General features: G+C 35.2%; 1 protein-coding gene across 1 annotated transcript; it reads right to left on the bottom strand.

The window, feature by feature from the left end:
- Window positions 1-13,912: 13,912 nt before the first annotated feature.
- Window positions 13,913-21,457, bottom strand: LOC127419635 (peptidase inhibitor 16-like). The gene is made up of 6 exons (XM_051661196.1): window positions 20,960-21,457; window positions 16,753-16,901; window positions 16,543-16,618; window positions 15,734-15,843; window positions 15,438-15,529; window positions 13,913-15,338 (listed from the first exon to the last, which is right to left on the bottom strand). The coding sequence occupies exons 1-6, from the start codon at window positions 21,113-21,115 to the stop codon at window positions 15,106-15,108; spliced, it is 816 nt and encodes a 271-aa protein (XP_051517156.1). The 5' UTR covers window positions 21,116-21,457; the 3' UTR covers window positions 13,913-15,105.
- Window positions 21,458-22,082: the final 625 nt, after the last annotated feature.

The raw sequence follows: 22,082 nt of genomic DNA, 5'->3' as shown, positions 1-22,082 counted from the left end.
ATTTACTTGTTTATAGTCAAAACAAGTGGAAAAATGTGCAAGTTCTGAAGAAGTAATCCAAAGTATTTAGATTATATTAATGACTTTGAGTAATCTAATGGAATACATTATAAATTACATTTTACAGCATGTATTCTGTAATCTGTAGTGGAATACATTTCAAAAGTAACCTTCCTAACCCTGATAATATTTACTTACAAGCTAGAGCATTTATTGATGCATGTTTAATTGAGTGCAAATGTAGAATTCACTTAATATTTTCATGTTCACACTTTAATTTATTAAATGTAGAAAACACTTCTAAGGAATATTTCAGGTTCAGAGTTCAACTCAATGGACAACGTTTGTAGAATAATATCAATTACCCCAACAAAAAAAAAATCTTTAAAAATCTGTTACAGTGAGACACAATGGAAGTGAATGGGTCCGTAAACGTTAAAATACTCGCTGTTTCAAAAGTATAGCCGTAAGACGTAAACATTACATATGTTAACATAATTTTAGTGGGATAAAACAATTGTTCTATATGATTTTAGTGCTAAAATCGCTTTTAGGGTTTACTGGTGTTGCGTCGCCATGGCAATGACGTTGTAAAATTATGTTTTTTTTTATTATTATCATTTTAAATGAGGAGCGAGTTGAAGATATTTTTTTGTAGTAATCAACATTATGCTACAGATGCTGTCGATTGAGCTTAACTTGTATTGGACCCAGAATATTCCTTTAATATTTTCTGCTATATTTATTTCAGCACAAAATCATTTTGTGTGTGTGTGTGTGTGTGTGTGTGTGTCTTGAAATAAAAACTAAGTATTGTCTGAAAAAAAAATAATGTTTGATTCTGTTAAAAATCTATTTTTTACCAGCACTGATGTACAAACTCCTCATTTTGGCTAAATCTAAAAGATAAATCAATGAATATATATATATATATATATATATATATATATATATATATATACACACTACCGGTCAAAAGTTTTAAAACACTTACTCATTCTTTATTATTATTTTTTTTTTCACATTTTAGAATAATAGTAAAGTCATCAAAACTGTGGAATAACATAAATGGAACTATGGGAATTATGTTGTGACTAAACAAAATCCAAAATAAATCAAAACTGTGTTATATTTTAGCATCTTCAAAGTAGTCACCCTTTGCCTTGAATTTGCAGAAATGTACTCTTGACATTTTCTCAACCAACTTCTTGAGGTATCACCCTGGGATGCTTTTTAAACAGTATTGAAGGAGTTCCCATCTATGTTGGGCACTTATTGGCTGCTTTTCTTTATTATTTGGTCCAAGTCATCAATTTCAAAAACTTTTTTTTTTAAATAAAACTGTAGTTTTATAATGAAATAAATTAATATGGTGGCACAATTATATTTTTGTCTACAAAACTAATTGATCAAAAGATTTTGAAGATCATGAGAAACATTTCAGTTGTGTATATGTATATTTAAAATTAAAAACCTTACAAACTTCTGTTTGTAAACTGTTTTGCTTGAAAAGTAAGCTGTGGCAATCTTTTATTTATTTATTTTTTTAAATAAGTGCCACTTGGTTTAATATTTTGTTATGTAATTCAATAACATTCATGCATTTTTAAGCAGGGCGTAAGTGTCCAAATACTTTTGTGGTCAATATTTATTACAAACATGTGCTGATAGTCAAAAACAACAGATGGAGACCAACGAAGTCAACACAGCTGTGTTTCTCATCATGTGACAGGACGTCTCAATAACTTTACAAAGACTATAAACATATTTGCCAGCTTGTCCAATGTGCGCAAGTATTGTGCGCATGACTGTTTACGTTTTGACATAAAAACCACAGAAAATCTCATGTAAACGTGTGTTTCTGACGCTGTCAGATTATTTGAACAAGCTTGTTTTGATAGCGTGGAGTAATAAACACAGATATATTTATGTCTCATAAAATAGCTATCCCTTTGCGCGCCAATTGTTTGTTGTTACTTGGATTGACGTACTTATGCAGAACTGTATCTGAAACCAAGAGCATTATTATGGGGGGCAAAAATAAAATCATACACACTAAACTATATCATCACCAGTGTTGGGTGAAATGCATTACTAAGTAATTAATTACTGTAATTAAATTACTTTAAAAAAGTAAAGTAAGGGATTACTCTTAATTTTTTAGTAATTTAATTACAGTTACTTCTGTTGTAATTGCATTAAATACTGTATAGACTATAGAACAATTGTATATAAAACAATAGTGAATTTAAAATTTAAATTTAACATCTAATGTTAAAATAAATGTTTTCTAATTTAACGCTGCCCCTTTAAATTCTTTGGCCAGTTCATGAATAATTAATTTTAATTTTATATGATTTATTTGAAAGAATTAAAAGAACAGTTTCATGTCTCTCCTTGTATTTTTCATCTGGTCGAGGTTGATGAGGGTTTTAGAAAGTAATTAGTAGTAAGTAATGCAATTACTTATCAGACAGAGTAATTAGTAATCTAATTACACTGTAGAAGATGTAATTAGTAGTTAGTAATTAATTACTTTTTTAGAGTAACTTACCCAAAACCGATCATCACTGTAGGAGACAGAGGCATGGTTGATGCTACATGATGACAGAGCGCCTTCAAGGTGTTGTGTTTGGATGTGGGAGTTGTTCCCACTCTGCGCAGGTTTTTGCGCCAGTGGCACGAACACACATCGGCCGTGAACATACTGCCACCCACTAGAGTCATCACAGAGGGCATCTTTCCATCCCTCTCCTGCCTTTGTCATGAGAGCATCTGTGTTCAGCGCTGTTAGGGACTTGAGCAGGTTACAAACACTGTAGGAGGAGAGAATGTGGTCCATCAAGGGTGACTGTTGTTATCACCTCCTAACAACACACAACACAGTTGTTCACTGCAGTGGCCAGATATTTTTGTTACTATCTCATCCTGGGCTTTTCTGTCAATATGATAACATTAATATATAATATAATATATTTAAAAAAAATCCACTATATACAGGTGCATCTCAATAAATTAGAATGTCGTGGAAAAGTTCATTTATTTCAGTAATTCAACTCAAATTGTGAAACTCGTGTATTAAATAAATTCAGTGCACACAGACTGAAGTAGTTTTAGTCTTTGGTTCTTTTAATTGTGATGATTTTGGCTCACATTTAACAAAAACCCACCAATTCACTATCTCAAAAAATTAGAATATGGTGACATGCCAATCAGCTAATCAACTCAAAACACCTGCAAAGGTTTCCTGAGCCTTCAAAATGGTCTCTCAGTTTGGTTCCCTAGGCTACACAATCATGGGGAAGACTGCTGATCTGACAGTTGTCCAGAAGACAATCATTGACACCCTTCACAAGGAGGGTAAGCCACAAACATTCATTGCCAAAGAAGCTGGCTGTTCACAGAGTGCTGTATCCAAGCATGTTAACAGAAAGTTAAGTGGAAGGAAAAAGTGTGGAAGAAAAAGATGCACAACCAACCGAGAGAACCGCAGCCTTATGATTGTCAAGCAAAATCGATTCAAGAATTTGGGTGAACTTCACAAGGAATGGACTGAGGCTGGGGTCAAGGCATCAAGAGCCACCACACACAGACGTGTCAAGGAATTTGGCTACAGTTGTTGTATTCCTCTTGTTAAGCCACTCTTGAACCACAGACAACATCAGAGGCGTCTTACCTGGGCTAAGGAGAAGAAGAACTGGACTGTTGCCCAGTGGTCCAAAGTCCTCTTTTCAGATGAGAGCAAGTTTTGTATTTAATTTGGAAACCAAGGTCCTAGAGTCTGGAGGAAGGGTGGAGAAGCTCATAGCCCAAGTTGCTTGAAGTCCAATGTTAAGTTTCCACAGTCTGTGATGATTTGGGGTGCAATGTCATCTGCTGGTGTTGGTCCATTGTGTTTTTTGAAAACCAAAGTCACTGCACCCGTTTACCAAGAAATTTTGAAGCACTTCATGCTTCCTTCTGCTGACCAGCTTTTTAAAAGATGCTGATTTCATTTTCCAGCAGGATTTGGCACCTGCCCACACTGCCAAAAGCACCAAAAGTTGGTTAAATGACCATGGTGTTGGTGTGCTTGACTGGCCAGCAAACTCACCAGACCTGAACCCCATAGAGAATCTATGGGGTATTGTCAAGAGGAAAATGAGAAACAAGAGACCAAAAAATGCAGATGAGCTGAAGGCCACTGTCAAAGAAACCTGGGCTTCCATACCACCTCAGCAGTGCCACAAACTGATCACCTCCATGCCACGCCGAATTGAGGCAGTAATTAAAGCAAAAGGAGCCCCTACCAAGTATTGAGTACATATACAGTAAATGAACATACTTTCCAGAAGGCCAACAATTCACTAAAAATGTTTTTTATTGGTCTTATGATGTATTCTAATTTTTTGAGATAGTGAATTGGTGGGTTTTTGTTAAATGTGAGCCAAAATCATCACAATTAAAAGAACCAAAGACTTAAACTACTTCAGTCTGTGTGCACTGAATTTATTTAATACACGAGTTTCACAATTTGAGTTGAATTACTGAAATAAATGAACTTTTCCACGACATTCTAATTTATTGAGATGCACCTGTATATATATATATATATATATATATATATATATATATATATATAGTACTATGCAAAAGTTTTAGACACTTGTGAAAAATGTTGCATAGTGAGGATGTCTTCAAAAATAATGCCATAAATAGTTTTCATTTATCACTTAATGTCATACAAAGTCCAGTAAACATAAAAAAGCTAAATCAATATTCAGTGTGACCACCTTTGCCTTTAAAACAGCACCAATTCTCCTAGGTCACCTGGACACAGTTTTTCTTGGTTGTTTACAGATAGGATGTCCCAAGCTTCTTGGAGAATTCCCCACAGTTCTTCTATCTATTTCGGCTGTCTCAATTGCTTCTGTCTCTTCATGTAATCTCAGACTGACACGATGTTCAGTGGGGGGCTCTGTGGGGGCCATGACATCTGTTGCAGAGCTCCCTGTTCTTCTATTATATTCTATTTGCAAAAGTAATATTTGGGAGTCTAACATTTATATTTCGTATTGACACACTAAAGCTGAAGATATAAATAACCACCATAAGACAAAAGCTTTTGTGAAACATCTTATGTGCCATTTGCACAGTACTGTATATATATATATATATATATATTATATATATATATATATATATATATACACACTGATCAGCCACAACATTAAAACCACCTGCCTAATATTGTGTAGGTCCTCCTCATGCCGCCAAAACTGTTGACCTCTCTCATCAACAAGGCATTTCCGTCCACAGAACTGCCGCTCACTGGATGTTTTTTGTTTTTGGCACCATTCGGAGTAAATTCTAGAGACTATTTTGCTTGAAAATCCCAGGAGATCAGCAGTTACAGAAATACACAAACCAGCCCATCTGGCACCAACAATCATGCCCGATATTATGCACTGCACTGCTGCCACACGACTGGCTAATTAGATAATCGCATGGATGATTGTTGGTGCCAGGTGGGCTGGTTTGAGTACTATTAACTACTATTGTTTATACAGATGAACGTGGTACCTTCAGGCATTTGGAAATTGCTCCCAATGGTGAACCAGACTTGGCTGATTTCTTTTGATTTTCACATGATGTCAAGCAAAGAGGCACTGAGTTTGAAGGTAGGCCTTAAAATACATCCACAGGTACACCTCCAATTCAGTACACCTCCTATCAGAAGCTTATTGGCTAATTGTCTAACTTGACAACATTTTCTGGAATTTTCCAAGCTGCTTAAAGGCACAGTGAACTTAGTGTATGTAAACTTCTGACCTACTGGAATTGTGATATAGTCAATTAAAAGTGAAACAATCTGTCTGACTCATTCTGTAGTTGCCAGATGTTTTTGCATTATAATATAATATATTATGAATATATGTAGAAAGCATTTTCCCACCAAAAAACAATATTTCAAATGATACAAAAACAAACAAAATGCCAAAAACTTATTTTCTGGGTCCCAGGAATATAAACCAAGTGAAGAAGAACAAAAAAACTTTTTGCAACTGAACTTCATGTCATTCATTTTTCAACGTGCCTTTCGGTGAAAGAAGTGGAGCACGATTTGACCCTGACTCAGTGAACTACAGAAAAAGACACACGAGCACACTCAGCGGTAGACATCGTGAAGAGACGTCTTTTTCTTTAGATTACCAACACACACTGTAATGAGCAGTGTAAGAGCCAGAGGGCAAAGATTTTATGTAGGCCTATGTGTTTTCTTCAACAGTTTTGTTCCACAGTTTGCTCACAGAAACATAAATATAGTCTATATTTTTTTCTAGCCAAAGTTCACTTTGGTTCAGCAATGACATAATGTGTTGTAAACAATTTAAAATCTGGTATAGTTGTCACTCTTTTTACTCCAGTGAATATTTTTCAAAATGGGCCTTGAAGTCAATTCCACCATTATAAGCCAGGCAAAAAAATAAAATAATAAAAATAATTTGTGACAACATGCCCCATATTAACTATTTGCACTATAAAAAGTGGTAACCTTTAATTGTTATCTGAAGGAGCCATTTCTTCCTGATTTCTACCTGTCTCCTAATGTATACATTCTAAAAAATGCTGGGTTAAAAATAACCCAAATTGGGTTGTTTTTAGCCCAGCCGCTGTTTAAATACGGGACAGAACACACGTTGGGCTAAACTAACCCAGCAACTGTGTTATTTATTCAACCCAAATGCTGGTTTATTTTTACAGGAATGCTGGGTTAATTTGATCTCATAAGTGGGTTAATATTTTCAGATTGTTTTATCCTTAAAAAATATTGTAAAATAAACCACACCATAAACAAATGTATTAAACCTTTATTTTTGGATGAATATAAATACATTAAATAAGTACATTTAAACTATTTTAATAAACAACATGTAGAACAATAAAGTAACATTTATAATTAATGTTAACTACACTAGGCATTGAAAATGTCAAACACCCATTGTATAATTTAAAGGAAAGTTCACCCAAAAATGAAAAATCTCTCATTTACTCTCCTTCATCCCAGATGTGTACGCCTTTCTTCTGCTTCCAGGATTATTTGTTTTTGTTCAGAATATCTCAGCTCTGTTGGTCCATTCTATGCAAGTGATTAGAGGCCAGAACTTTGAACCGCTAAAAAGTGCATTAAGTTACTCTGAAAGTAATCCATAAGACTCCAGTTGTTAAATCCATGTCTTCCAAAGCGATATGATAGATGTTGGTGAGAAACAGATCAATATTTAAGTCCTTTCTTACTATCAATCTCCACTTTCATATCTGAAAGAAAAACTAAACAGGTGCCAAGTGACTTTTAGATGTGAAAGTCAAGGGGGGGGGGGGGTTGACTTAAATATTGATGTGTTTCTCACTTTTTCTCACTTTCACAGTAATTTAACCACTGGAACCATATGGATTACTTTAAGCTGCATTTATGTGTTGTATGAACCTTCAAAATTTTGGTCACCATTCACTTGCATTGTATGGACCTACACAGAGCTGAAATATTCTTCTAAAAATCTTCATTTGTGTTCTGCAGAAGAAAAAATGTTATACACATCTGGGATGGCATGAGGGTGAAGAAATGATGAGAGAATTATTATGAGTGAAATTATTTTGGCTGAAATATCCCTTTAATAATAATAATAATAATAATAATAATAAACTCCTGTCATTAAAAACAGTTCAACCTTTCAGAATCTACCTTCATTATATAATTCACCCTTGCCTTAATGTATGCTTTTTTTCCCCTGTGTGTTTACTTGTTTACCCAATAGCTATTGCAAAAATATGATGATATTGGAATTTTAGTTCAGAGAGTCTAATTCATAAAAACTATCCTAATTGAAGTCAGATTTGACCACTTTTACAGAAATAAGCATATGTGTAATTGGACTTACTTATGATATACAGCTCTTGTGACAACGTCACCATGTTTCAACTAACTTTGGTCTCCAATCAAAATGTCCCATGATACTTTTTAAATCAGACAGATTTTTTATGCATGTACAGTACAAAAAGTCCCTCAAAATGGATAGTCTATATGTAAATATTTCAGAACATATTCACTCGATGCACACAGTTTATTGACTCAACCAATGAGATCTCTGTAAAGATAAGACTGCAGTACTGAGAGCATATCTATGATGTTGGATTAGAATTCATTCTATGTGGAAATGACTGGAGGAGAAAATACCAGGCCATTTTTACGACTGAATAAATTGTTTGTATCTGTTGACGGCATCGCCTGATCCATACAGTGTATTGGTTTTCCACTAAAGTAATGTTAACATTTGTCTTGAGTAGTTTAAGACCTCTTGATAATATCTTTAATATCTGCCACCGTCTGTGGAAATGAAACATGGATATCTTCAGCCCTCGAGAGCTTTAGCGTTCATAGTCGCTCCATGGGGTGATGTTGTTTTATTTCTCAAATAAGATGCAGGATTGTGAGATGTTTATAATTTTTTTCTGAGAATGTCTGTAAAGATTACTTAGTGTCTCATTTATTAAAGGAATAGTTCACCGCAAAAATACAATCTGTCATTATTTACATATGTCGATCCAAACCAGTATGCTGTTATTTTTGTCTGTGGAACACAAAAAGTGAAAACCTGAAGAATGTACACATTCCATGTATTTTGAGTAACAGATGACTTCATACATATGACCTTCATTTATAAAAGATCAAAAAACATCTAGAAATGAGGCCCTGAATGTGTGTTCACGTGTCCTTCATATGCTCTTCATGTCTTTGCTGTATTTTGCGTGGTTAATAATGCCACTGCAGTCCTAATTCCTTTCTTTGGTGATAATGAGTCAAGAGTTTCATGGAAACATTAATTAACACATCACAAGGGTTGTCGTGCATCACTATAAGACACACGCCCTTAAAAACTCTTCTAAATGTCAGCCGGGGGCAATATCACTCAAGATACTGTATACGATTTGAGCAATGGTGATGAACAAGGTTTTCTAAGAAATGAATAACGGCGTCACGTTGTCTTCAATGAAAGCTATTAGGATTGTACCGTTGATCAAACGTGAACCCTCACGACATTTGAATTGAAGTCTTCAAAGATGGGCCTCAAAAGTGAAGAACTTTGCACTTAATGTCTAAAATTTGTAATGGTGTCGTCTTAGACAAAGTGTGTGACTGTATAACCGTGAGGCGTCACAATGGATCCGTTTCGTTTAGATTGTAGGGGTTTGATGTATTCACTCTGCGTGACATCTTACTTGTAACTAACTGTATGGGGCGTTCTTGGGAAAGTCGGGAAAGTTTGAGGGAAGTGTTTTTTATAATCATTTTATTTAAGGGTCATTCCGTGTCAACTAAACCAAAGGTCCCCAGCTCAAATTTTGTTCTTTGAAAAAACCATAAGTCCAAAAGTATTAAAGATATCTTAATGTCATTTTATATTCTGGTTTAGAACAAACTTTCCTTTTTGTATCCTAATTTTAAAGGCCCTATATGGTTCAATCCCAGAGATATGAGGCTCTCAATGTGGCTTCATCCAAAAATCATTTCATTTTACCCATTTTGCAATGGTCGAAAACCAAATGAGAGCCACTTTTTATGAAGCTAGTTTTTCTTGTCCAGCAAAACAAAGGTCTGACGTGCAAATAATGTTCAAACTAGAAACGTACCTTTATCACAGTGAAATTCATTCTACCTGTGAAGCGTGGAAGTGAGTAGATTTTGCTCTCATGAAAATAGACCTTTCTATCTTTTTTTCTATTGTCTTATCTTTGAATGGCTAGGAATGACCATTCGAGCTTTGAAAATAAAGATGCCATTTCTCGTTCTGCTGGCTTTAATTTCGCTCTGCTTGATTTCTCGTTACGTTTCCAGGTTTGAAGAGTTCTCCGTCTTCATTTACTAGTGTGTTATATACTACAAATGCGATGTAGTGACCTTACTATGTGTGGGGGTTTGTGTCGGCTTATGAACCAGGCTTATGGTCATGACTGATGTGTTGTTTTGTGGAGATGAAATAAAACTCTTTGGCCCAGTGAAATGGAATAGACTGGTGATTTTAGGCCAAGACTTGACAAGGGCCATAAATCTGAATATCTGGGCCTTAAGAGACCAGTGAAGGAGCTACTGGTTTGTTCAGTTTCACAATGTTTGTGTGTGTGTGTGTGTGTGTGTGTATGTGTGTGTGTGTGTGTGTGTGCATGTGTGTGTGTTTTAAAGAATGACTTTTCTTAAACTTATGAGAGCAAAAATACTTTTAACAAATATAGTAACAGATCAGATTGATAAAGGAATTTATACTAAATTATGTCTTAATTCTTATATGATTAATGTCTGAATTAATACTAAATGATGTCCTTACTTATTGACATTAAATACTAAATAATGTCTTAATTTAAGAAATTTCAAAACATGTATTTTACAGATAGTTCTGTCTCTAAAATCTGATTGACATTTTACCAAATGATGAAATCAATTAATATTTTAACAGAACAGATCCTTGCAATTTTGTTTGCACAGACCTTTTAATTAACCCTCCTATGGTATTCTGTAATTTTTAAAGAGCAGTACAAGACTTGGTGACTTTTCCTCCATTTGCCATCTGAACATAAAAACCAAAAACCAAAATTGGGCTTGATTCGATAAGTCTAAGTGGTCGTAAAAAAAAAAGCGACACCTTTGGTATTCGCGGTCAAAATTGACCGACCATTAAAAATGAATGGGAAAGACCAAAAAAACAGAGCAATTTTTTTTAATCTGTCAAATATAATGAATGAATCAGCCACAATGCAGAAAAAAACAGACACTTGAGACTCTAAAACATCCTCAGTGCAAAATAAATTGTTACTATAGAAAGTTTGAAATTGCTAAATGTTTACTTTGATTCTTCTGTTTTATACTCTAATTGAATTTTCAGAATTTTGCAGTTCATTTCTGTTTCTTGATGTTCATTTTCTTGACATTATTATGCATTTATTTTGAGTTATTACATTTTTATTTTTGAAATAAATTATTGGTAGAAAAATGCTTATTCTGTGTCTTCTCTTTGTAACACCATGGTCAGGTTTGATTGCAAGAATAATGAAATTAACTGCAAAAACTGACACTTCAAATCAGTTTGAAATGCTAAACTTTGACAAATAATAGTTTGATAATGTCTAAATATATATCCAAATGCATACATTGTGATAAAATATAAAATTAGGTTACAACAAGTCATCAGACTACACAGTAGGTGGCTACAGTCATCTACTGGCTGTTACTGGCATGACATGGATTTCAAGTCATGTTATTTATATTTTGTTAACCAGATGGCAGCAGTTAATGGTAAAATTTAGAAATTTAAATGTAAATAAAATAAAAATAGCAGAAGAAAAGAAATGCATAATTTTATTGTTCTTATATCAGGGAAGAAGAAATGGTATCATTATCATTATCGTCATCATAAAAAAAAAAAAAAAAGGTGACAAATCTGACCCTTACGGTCAAAAATGACAGTGAACACCAAAGGGAATTGCCCTTTTTCAATACTATAGGAGGGTTAAGATTTTTCATATTATTAACACAGTAACAATTCTTGGTTAATTTTGAGTCAGACATGACTAAATCAATGACTTGCGGTTCAGTATGTTTTTGCTGCCCATTGTACAAAGGTGCCTCGGTTTGTTCCTGTTAGGCAGCAGATGCCCTAACCCCGCCCCCATCCCTAAACCTAACCAATTGGAGCCTGTAAGGCTAAGTACCCTGCCAGGAACAACCTGAGGCACCTTTCTCCCATCGCGGCTTTTGCTTCACTAAGAAAAACCGGCTATGAAGAGTGATTCGTTCGGTAGAAAGCGCTGTATATTGTGCAGTTTAGATTAAAAAGAACCCACTCATAAATAGTCATTCGTTCGGGAATGGGACTATACTTGTCACGCTGGATGTGGTGTAGATTTAAAAGAACTGGTTCATAAGAGTCATTCATTTGGGAATCAGACTCTACTTATCGCGCTGTATTTCTTGCAGTGTAGAGTCAAAAGAACCGGTTCATTAATGCCCAGATATACTTCACAGGAAATCGAAGAACAAACAGGTATGACGTTATTTAGAAAAAAATACTGGCCAAAAAGAAGGTGTTTTTGTGTTTGTTTCGGTGGATCGTAAAAGTTCGCCTGGGCAAAATCTGTAGTAACATTTCTAACCGGCTGCTAAACACCTTACTGCCATTACGTCATTAGTAGGTGTGACCTGAAGCTCCAACTACTACTTTGTTTATGTTTTTCAGTCAGTTTGAAAGACCATGTCATGCGATTTTTTTTTTTTGTTTAGTCTTCAAAAGGAATCAAATCTACTCAAATACTCTCAAGTGCTCATTCCCTCATGTGCAATCTGCAATGAAAGCCATTCACACATTTGCCTCTCTTATCGTCATTCTTTTGTCTATATTTTGCTCTTTTATTACTCTTTTATACACCCACAGTGTCATCATAAATTACACTAACAGAATATAATCGCCGCATTTTATGGCCAACTGCTCGCAATATATGTTTCAGATTTTAGTAGCGGTGTTGCATCTGCATCACGTTCGGGAACCGTTAATGGAACCTGAAGTAACTAAAGTATCTAAAGGTTTAAAACTGCTATCCTCCATGTACATCAAATACCATATTAAAGGTGCATTTGGCATCAATATTAAATGGTTCACTGATTTGAAACATCAGTTGGTGTGGATGCCGCATCACACAAAATGCAAAAGTTTTTCGGGTTAATTATGCAATTACTTTACCTATTCCTATTTGTCTTCTCTAAGAAAAACTCCTGGTATTCCAATGCTTTTCTTAAAGGCGCACTTAGTATCTTTTGTCTTTGTGTCATGTTGGACTTACACTGACACCTAGTGGCTTGGATGCAGCATCATTTCAAATCAATCATTTTCAGTTTCAGATGTCATTGTAGAAATATAGTATTCACAGTCAGCCATGATTACTTTAATCAATGAGTGAAAGTGTCAAATAACAGGACGGTTACTGAGATTAAGCGAGTAGTATTCGGCTGGTCATGTGATTCTAAAATGGCCGCCCCCATGCGTGGACCCTCTCCATGTAGAATAAAACAGCTATAAGGTTTCTGATATGACTGGAGTCTTTATTTTAATGTGAGTGCTCACGATTCCCTACATATATTGCAAAATTACAATTCATGTCTTTAAGAGTTCAACTTTTTCAGTGAGGAAAAAATTACTGGGTGCACTTTTAAAAAAACTCTGAATAACCAAGAGCTTGTCATAAACTCTATTTGCTTTTGCAATTAAATTTGTTTGTTAGATCGTGCGTCAGAAAAGTCAAGTCGGCTTTGGCTCGCCTGAGTGAATTGTCGACAGCTCTACACTGGGGACGGATTCACCTGAGAAATAACGATGAAAAAGTGCAACTGATGTTTCATGAATTAACCCATTGATGGATCTAATCCAATCGTTTATGTGAGCAGCTATGTTGACATGATTGGCATGTTGTTGATGTTGACATTTGCTTTGTTCTTTATGTAAATGCTAATCAGGCCGGCTCAACAGCACTGATATTATGAGATTTCTGGTCCTGGATTGCACTTATGTGTCCATGTGTTTTAATCCTATTACTCTGAATAAATAGAAATTATTAATGCTTGTCTTTCTTTACAATTTGCTAAGAGACACTTAATTTGATCTGTTACCATAACATTAAGAGCAGCAGCTTGCACCAGCAGAGAAACTGCCATTGAGATGAACTGGAATGTTAATAATAGCTCTCTTCAGATTGCCTAGTCCTTGGTTTTCAAAAAAAAAAAAAAAACTGAATTTTAAATATGCATAGGCTATATCTGTCAAAAAGTGTATTTTGTTTTCAACTTTTAAAACTAGCATATAGACGGAATACTATAAAAGAAAAGAAAACATTTTGATTTCATGTGGGTCTGTACTCTGTAGACACAAAATCCACACTTACAATTGAGTCCATTTAAAACTTAAACAGTTGAATTGAGTCATACTGCCATCTAGTGGTGATTACATGATGAATTCACAATCCAAAATCGTTGTCAGAAGCACCTTAAATTCTTTGTGAATGATTATTGATGGACATTTATTCATTTAGAAGATGCTTTTATAGAAAATAAAATGATAGAAATGATCAATAACTGTTATTAACAATCAGTGATCTATCATAAGTGTAAACATGATAAAAATGTTATTGCATAGATCTTGCTTCGTACAAATGTAATAGTAATTCAGTTATAAACTATAATATGATGAATCTTTAAGCATCAAATGCATCAAATGCTACACAAACAGTATCAATTCAAGCCATGAAAATAATGAAAAATATCCATTGTCATCGGACCTAAACCTCTGTTTTCTAATTTGTCTTTTAAGCCTTTTTAAAACCCTTGTAGAAGTCAAACGTGTTGTTCTGCTACTTATGCAAATGCAGTTACAAAACAATCAATATAATACAATAATTTTTCTTATTGGCATTTTGTCATCTCAAACTAAAAACTTAGTGCAGTCTTATTAAAGGTGATGCGTGTCATTTTTCAATGTTAAAATACTTCTATTCTAGCTTAATGTGGAAAGTCAACTATACAGTATTTAAAACCATTTGTAGGTTGACTTCCACAAATACTGTGGCTCTGTGATGCTATCAAAACATGTAATTCTTTAAACATTTGTTTGAGCCTCTCAACCAGCTCGACATAACAATATGGCTGAATGGCGTGAGTTTGGGGCAAAACTAACTTTGTCCAACTGTATATGGGGGAAATGTTCGGGAAACCTTTTTGAAAACAGTCTCTTTTTTTCCATTTGGTGACGATAGTGCTCCAGAAAATACATACTTTGTCTTTAAACAGTGAATAAACATTGAAGAAGCTTTGTATGATTGTTTCGTGTTTAAGTGTGTGTCACAACATTGTGTTCTAAATGTCAGGTGCAGAGGGATCATATACAGTATATATATATATATATTTATATACACACACACACACACACACACACACACACTGATGAGCCAAAACATTATGACCACCCGCCTAGTATGCTGTTGGTCCTCTGCAAGCTGCCAAAACAGCACAGACCAGCCGAGGCATGGACTCTACAAAATAAGAGCTGCCAGCAGCCATACGACCAGCAGCAGAGGTGCAGAGGCGCTCTGTATCTCTGATCTAGATCTTTCCAAACTTGTGTCATTAATTCTCCCGTGCACCTCTGTGAGTTCTTCAGGAAGAGTGGTGGGCTCCTCTGTAGCGAGGGGACCCTCAGGTGAGACAGTCGAATGTTCTGGGTCCTCAGACAACGGCTCCACAGATGAAAACATGTTTTCAACCACTGCGAGGCAGAGAGAGTTTGAAGATCGGAAGATTTTTTGTAAATAAATGGATTAACATATAGATATAATATTCATAGAATCATGTCAGGATACATTACCACAGATATTCTCCTCACACACTGATAAGTTATCTTGACACTTTGAGCAAGGTTCTCCAGACTCATATGGTCTTTGTCCCTTAACATTTCCTCTGGATAGATAGATAGATAGATGGATAGATAGATAGATAGATAGATGGATAGATAGATAGATAGATAGATAGATAGATAGATAGATGGATAGATAGATAGATAGATAGATAGATAGATAGATAGATAGATAGATAGATAGATAGATAGATATTGCATTATTGAATTCTGAATACTGAATCTATTGAGTATTGAAACACACTTACTGGGGGAAGTAATTGCAGACAAGCACAGTGGTACTTTTGTTAACCAGACCCTTAACAGTGTCACATAAATAAGTAGCACAGCCAACTTTATTGCTGTTTGCCCACACCATCTATAACAACAACAGAGAAAATTATCATCACCATCCGCAAAAGCCGGAGGCAGACCATGAGCCTTTCGCAGGAGCAGGACACCTAGGCATTTAGAGCCTTCTATGCTTCATATTATCAGGTTAATTTATTTCCACATGTATTTATTTCCTCATTTATTTATTCCCACATTTATTTATTTCTACATTTCTGTGTCCGTATGGTAGTGGGGGTTTGGGGGTGTTTTCTACTTCGGGCATAGCAATCAAGCTCAGAATACTCCAGAGTGAAGTTTGCTGGCCACAGTGATATCTTGTGATTGACAAAATGAAATACGAGTCAACAGCCACAAACGTGCATTTAGTAATTGTAAAATATGCATGTGAGTAGAGCAAGTCAACTAGGGAATAAATGAATGAATGACTTAAAGGTGGGCAAAATGACCAAAATCTTATATCACCGTTTAAGTAATTTTATATCACTGTACCTCTATGGCTGAGTTCAGAATGGCATGCTACCAATACTACTTCTACCATGTCAGTCTATATATACAGTATATATATATATATATATATATATATATATATATATATATATATATATATATATATATAAATTATTATTATTATATTTTAGATCAGTAGAAAAGTCATTATTTATCACTTTATTACAGATTAAAAAATAACACGTTTAGTTAAGGTTCAATGTAGGCAATTGCTTACCTGAGTGTAAAGGGGACACATTGGGTTTTCAAGACAGGCATTATTTTCATAGTCATAATCCACACGCTCTCCAAACCTGTATGTAAAAAACAAAAATTATTTTTTTAAAAAGTGCTCACTGGAAAGCAATTTCTTACAGAGTAATAATGATGCTGGACAAATCATTGGCATGCATCTATCCTTATATTTAAATTAAGAAAATTGTCATACCAGTCCAGCATTGCTTCGGTTGCATTAAATGGTTTATCGCTGGCAAAGAGACTTTCTCCAATAGAAAGCTCCTTAATTTGAGGGTTGGCATACAAGGTACATTTAGATGCGTATGCTTCCGCCACCAAACGCAGTTCCTCGTCCCACATCTTAATCAAACAGAGACAAGAGCAGCTGTAATAATGGCCTCCTTGTTGGTACTTTTGTGACAGAAGAACAATTTGATTTGGGCCCAGGGACACAAAACACAACCAAATTAGCAAAGCAAACAAAATTTAAAAACACAACAGAAAAGCAAAAGTGATTTTCAATTGTTCCGGAATGAAAACTTTATTTTTAAATGTTGGTAACCGGTTATAACCAGTTAATTTAGTTCCAAAGGGATTATCACAGTAAATGTTTGGAACTACACCACTTCATGTTGCATGAGAAATTCAACATGTGTTTTGATCCTGAAGGAAACTGCTGCATCACACATTTCTTTGCCTAGTTGTCCATTGTGGATGTCATATTCTCTGAATGAAGACCTTTTTAACAATTATGTATAAATACTACATATACATGCACTGCTAATCCAGATACAAAGAAAACATTATTAGAGGTAAAAGTTCATTTCTCAGTTGTTTCCAAGTCTTCAGTGAATTATTGTTCGATATGATGCATTAAAACAGAACTCAGAAATACAATTATACTCAACTGTTAATTAACTGTATGCTTATGATTTCTATGCTGATAAATCCACCACACCAGAAATAATTTAATAGCTTTTTCCCCACTTATTGTGGTGAGGCAAGTGGCTTATTCTGGGCTTGTTCTTCTAGACCAGGTTGCTTGTTTCTCTTGTGAGATCTGGCAACACTGCAATTGGTATTTGGATTAAATTCCAGGGCATTTCCCACATTTTACCCACAACACATACACAAGAAAGTTAGACGGGAAGGTCACATGGGGGTTTTATTAAAACACACACACACACACACACACACACATGCAGTGCTGTGCTCCAGTGGTCTCATATAACATTCACATTCCTCAGCAAGACGAACACATTGCGCAAGAATTCTCTGTATCCACACACCCACAGAATCAAAATCACCCCCTATAGAGTATCTAGAAAAGTCCCTTTTCTGATATAAAGGATGATATTATGTCTTATAATACAAGCTTTGTTCTGCACTTAATGTTAAATGGCATCACATGCGACTAACTCACATGCTAAAATTGTGGTATGTTGTTTGCACAGCCACACTAATATTCTGCAACAATACTTCTTGTTAAAGGGGCTTTTACGTATATTATGCATAAATAACTGGATGGTGAGTGCTATATGAATTTTTTTCTGTTAAGTTTTCATGTTGTAGTTTTAATCATATTTACAGTATTATTTAGGCTCCCTTGTGTTTTGAGAAAGTCTCTCAAGTTAATTGCGCCCATGAAAATGCAATGATGACTCCATTACCGCAATATTAATTTGATAATTGTTGTTTACAGATGTAATGAGACAGTAGAAAAGTAATTCCAGTGATTGATGGCAGATAATTAGCTGTAATGACCTCATAAAGGAATTCTTCATATAGACTGAAGAGTGGCAACAGATTTATATGCAATACACAAACACTGAACTCAAGGCCAATGCTGAGGATAAAAACATCAACACAGTCCCCACGAGATGAGAAATCAGACTCAGACGTAACACAGATGAGCTTCGGAAAGTTGTTTTCTGTGTTCACCTTAGAGTAAATCGTATGGGTTCTAGACCTACAATGTTTATATGGTCTTGAAGAAATAGTTCATCCCAAAATTAAAATTTGTAAGATTGGGGTCCTAGGTAGCTCAGCGAGCATTGACGCTGACTACCACCCCTGGAGTCACGAGTTCAAATCCAGGGTGTGCTGAGTGACTCCAGCCAGGTCTCCTAAGCAACCATATTGGCCCGGTTGCTAGGGAGGGTAGAGTCACATGGGGTAACCTCCTCATGGTCACAATGAGTGGTTCTCGCTCTCAATGGGGCGCATGGTAAGCTGTGTGTGGATCGCAGAGAGTAGCATGAGCCTCCACATGCTGGGAGTCTCCGCGGTGTCATGCACAACAAGCCACGTGATAAGATGCACGGATTGACGTCTCAGAAGCGGAGGCAACTGAGACTTGTCTTCCACCACCCGGATTGAGGTGAGTAACCGCACCACCACGAGGACCTACTAAGTAGTGGGAATTGGGCGTTCCAAATTGGGGAGAAAAGGGGATAAAAAATAAAATAAAATGTTTTGTAAGATTTACGCATTTCAATTTAATAACTAAATTCCATCAAATTTAAGTGAGTAATCTTAAAATAAAAACTAAATATTTTAAGTTTTAGTCATTTAATTTTGTTTAACATTACACAATACAATGTAATGGAATTTTGTTATTAAATGGAAATATAGGCTAGATGATGTAATTGTTAGATGATGCCAAAGAAACATACTAACCCTAACCCAGTCACTATAGATGAGAAAATGATGTTGCTCCTGCAGCCAAAGGGTTTCAAACACAAAAAAGCAATACTATTGTCCGGTATGGTGTAAAGATCATGTGAGCCAAATTGGTTGAGAATTGGACAACATTTGTTGGAGAAGTAGCAAAAAAAAAAAAACTGTGCATTAGCTGATCACTTGGTGGCGCCATCTTGGAAATGCTCAGGTATCATCAGAACAGGATATTAATACTGCGTACCAAGTTTAGATTTGATACTTCAATGCATTTAACAAATACAGTAATTTACAGTAAAAATCACAATGGTGGATGGACATAAAAAAAACATTTTATAAATTGTTTTAAATAAAGTATAATAAATAAATGACTATAAAAAGTGTTACTGTAGTCCTTATGATCCAAAGAATCCAAAGAGAGCTTAATCATGAGCAACAATGTCAATTTTGGGGATTTCTTGACCAGTGTGTGGTGCTGTCACCGAACTTGGCATGATTACTCAAATCATAGTTGCAATGATGCACACCAAATTTCATTTCAATAGGACAAATTGTTGCTGAGTTAGTCTGCACTATTTATATATTCAACTTTACCATGCTCTAGATTCACTAATTGCACATTTGTGAAACTACATATATGCTTAGCCGTTAAAAGTTAAAAGTTACTGTCTAAATCTACAGCTATGGTACTCAACAGGCTGCCCCAAACCATATTTTTGTTGCCCGCTTGATGTTGTCATCACATAAAATTATGAATGTGTATGAATTTTGAGGTGTCAATTTTCTAGAGCATTTACGGTAATTCTCGGTATTTATAAACTGCTGAACCGTTATAGAGGAAAATATGGCAAACGGATTAAAAAAAATGAATTAAACTACAAATCTGCAAATATAAATCTGATTATAAGACACATTATATAACATGAGTGCGGGGTCAGTATGCAGTCTGCACGTGCGCGTTGATAACAGTTTATGCACGCTCACAGTCACTTTAAACTTCCACACCTGCTCGTCACTGCTGTAGCGCAATTCAACCGAGTGTCGGTTGACAAACGAGCTCAACAAAGACATATGCTCATCGTGAACAGTGAGCCTCATAACACTGGCTTTTTGTGGACAGAAGAGTGGATGACAGTATTTCTCTCAACCACAAACAGTATTCCGCCAAAATAAAGGTCTGTATATCCATGCCGCATGCAGGTTAAGAATAATAATAATAAATAGTTCAAATCTTAATATTTTTCAAAATAATTGCAACAATTAGATTTTTTGTACAAACTGTTCAGCGCTAGCCCCATCCGCTTAGTTTGAAGAACCGACTGAAATGTAAGTCGATATTCAGTAAAAATCATCAAATCTCATTCAAGTTTCTGCATATTCAAGCTTGGCTGTTCACGATAAATTATGATACATTTAAAACCAATGCAGTTTAGCATGATTGACGTCAATCCGGTCGCAATGTGAGTAAACATGAGTGAGATTTAAGAGCTGTACTGAAGTCCAAGATTTTTGGTGAATAACAACTTAAATTTCCTTTGTTTATTCTTTGACAGCCATTTTCGTTGAATGTGAAAGACCAGCTCCAAATATATATATATATATTATTATTATTATTTTTTTATTATTATTATTATTTTTTTTTATTATTATTATTATTTTATTTTTTTTGGGTGAACTTTTCCTTTAACTATTCTTTGCTTCAATTGTATATAAAATTCTTAGTCACATGGATCTCTTACCACTTTCTGCATGAAGGCAGCGCTGGGCTGAACCTTCGATCGGAATTCGTTGTGCATGTTCACGATGGTTGATTTCTGATCCTCAGTCAGGTGACTGGCCACTAAGTTAAGAATCACCCAAAGCCCGACACACTGAAGGGCCACATTCCGGTGCATGCTGATTGTGTGACAGCTCCCCTCCTCTGGATTAATATGCAGCCAGTGTTTAGATAAAAGTCCTCCAATTGTCCGATTCTCCTCAGTGGTCTTGCCCTGTTACTTATCCATAGGTCTTGACTTGTCAATTGTCTTTCAATGTATGTAAAATTATATCCCTCAAAACAGAGAGAGAGACAAAGTTAGGCAGAAAATAAAAAATTGAGAATGTGTCTCAATCGCTGCTTTAGTTTCCCAAGAAGTGCAGGACCATTTTAGCACCCCAGAATGAAACTCCCACCCTTTCTGTCCTTTCGTCAAGCCGCCTCATATTACATACCTCTCACATGCACACAAACACATGCTCCAGCAGCTCACTCCCTTACATTACGTGACTTGCTTACCTCATTATAAAGTTTCATATTGACTCATCGCCTGCTGTCCGACCCAATCCAACAAAACCAAATCCAACACTCTGCAAAAAAATTCTTAATCATTATTTTGAGTTTGTTGTTTTCCAGTAAAAATATCCAAACATCCTTAAAACAAGATACATTTGCTTAAGAAGCAAATTTGTGTAATTGTATATATACAGTATATTTGTAATATTATGGTTGTTTCGTCAACAGCTTTTAGCACTTTGGATTTCTAGAAAGTAAAGTATTTAAAAAAAAAAATCTTCACACCATTTTTATTTATTTGTCAGACCCACATTATATTAGGTGTCTTAAACTACTATGTACTTAAGCATTTAATACAATGTACTCATTATTTACATACATATTGTTGCATTTTTACTCATATTTAAAGTACCAGCATTTAATTACATCTGTAGTTACACTGTTAACCTTACCCCTAACCTTAAGCCTACTACCACCCAAACCCTTACCCAAGCCCCTAAACCTAACCCTACCCCTAACCCTACACCTACCCGTAGTTTCACCTCAATAGCAGCAAATGTCAATTTTGTGAAAAATGTTGCTGAAAA

The sequence above is a fragment of the Myxocyprinus asiaticus genome, chromosome 29 (genome assembly GCF_019703515.2).
Source record: "Myxocyprinus asiaticus isolate MX2 ecotype Aquarium Trade chromosome 29, UBuf_Myxa_2, whole genome shotgun sequence".
Lineage (NCBI taxonomy): Eukaryota > Metazoa > Chordata > Actinopteri > Cypriniformes > Catostomidae > Myxocyprinus > Myxocyprinus asiaticus.
Note: the sequence above shows the minus strand (reverse complement) of the source record. Positions and strands in the feature narration are given on the sequence as shown.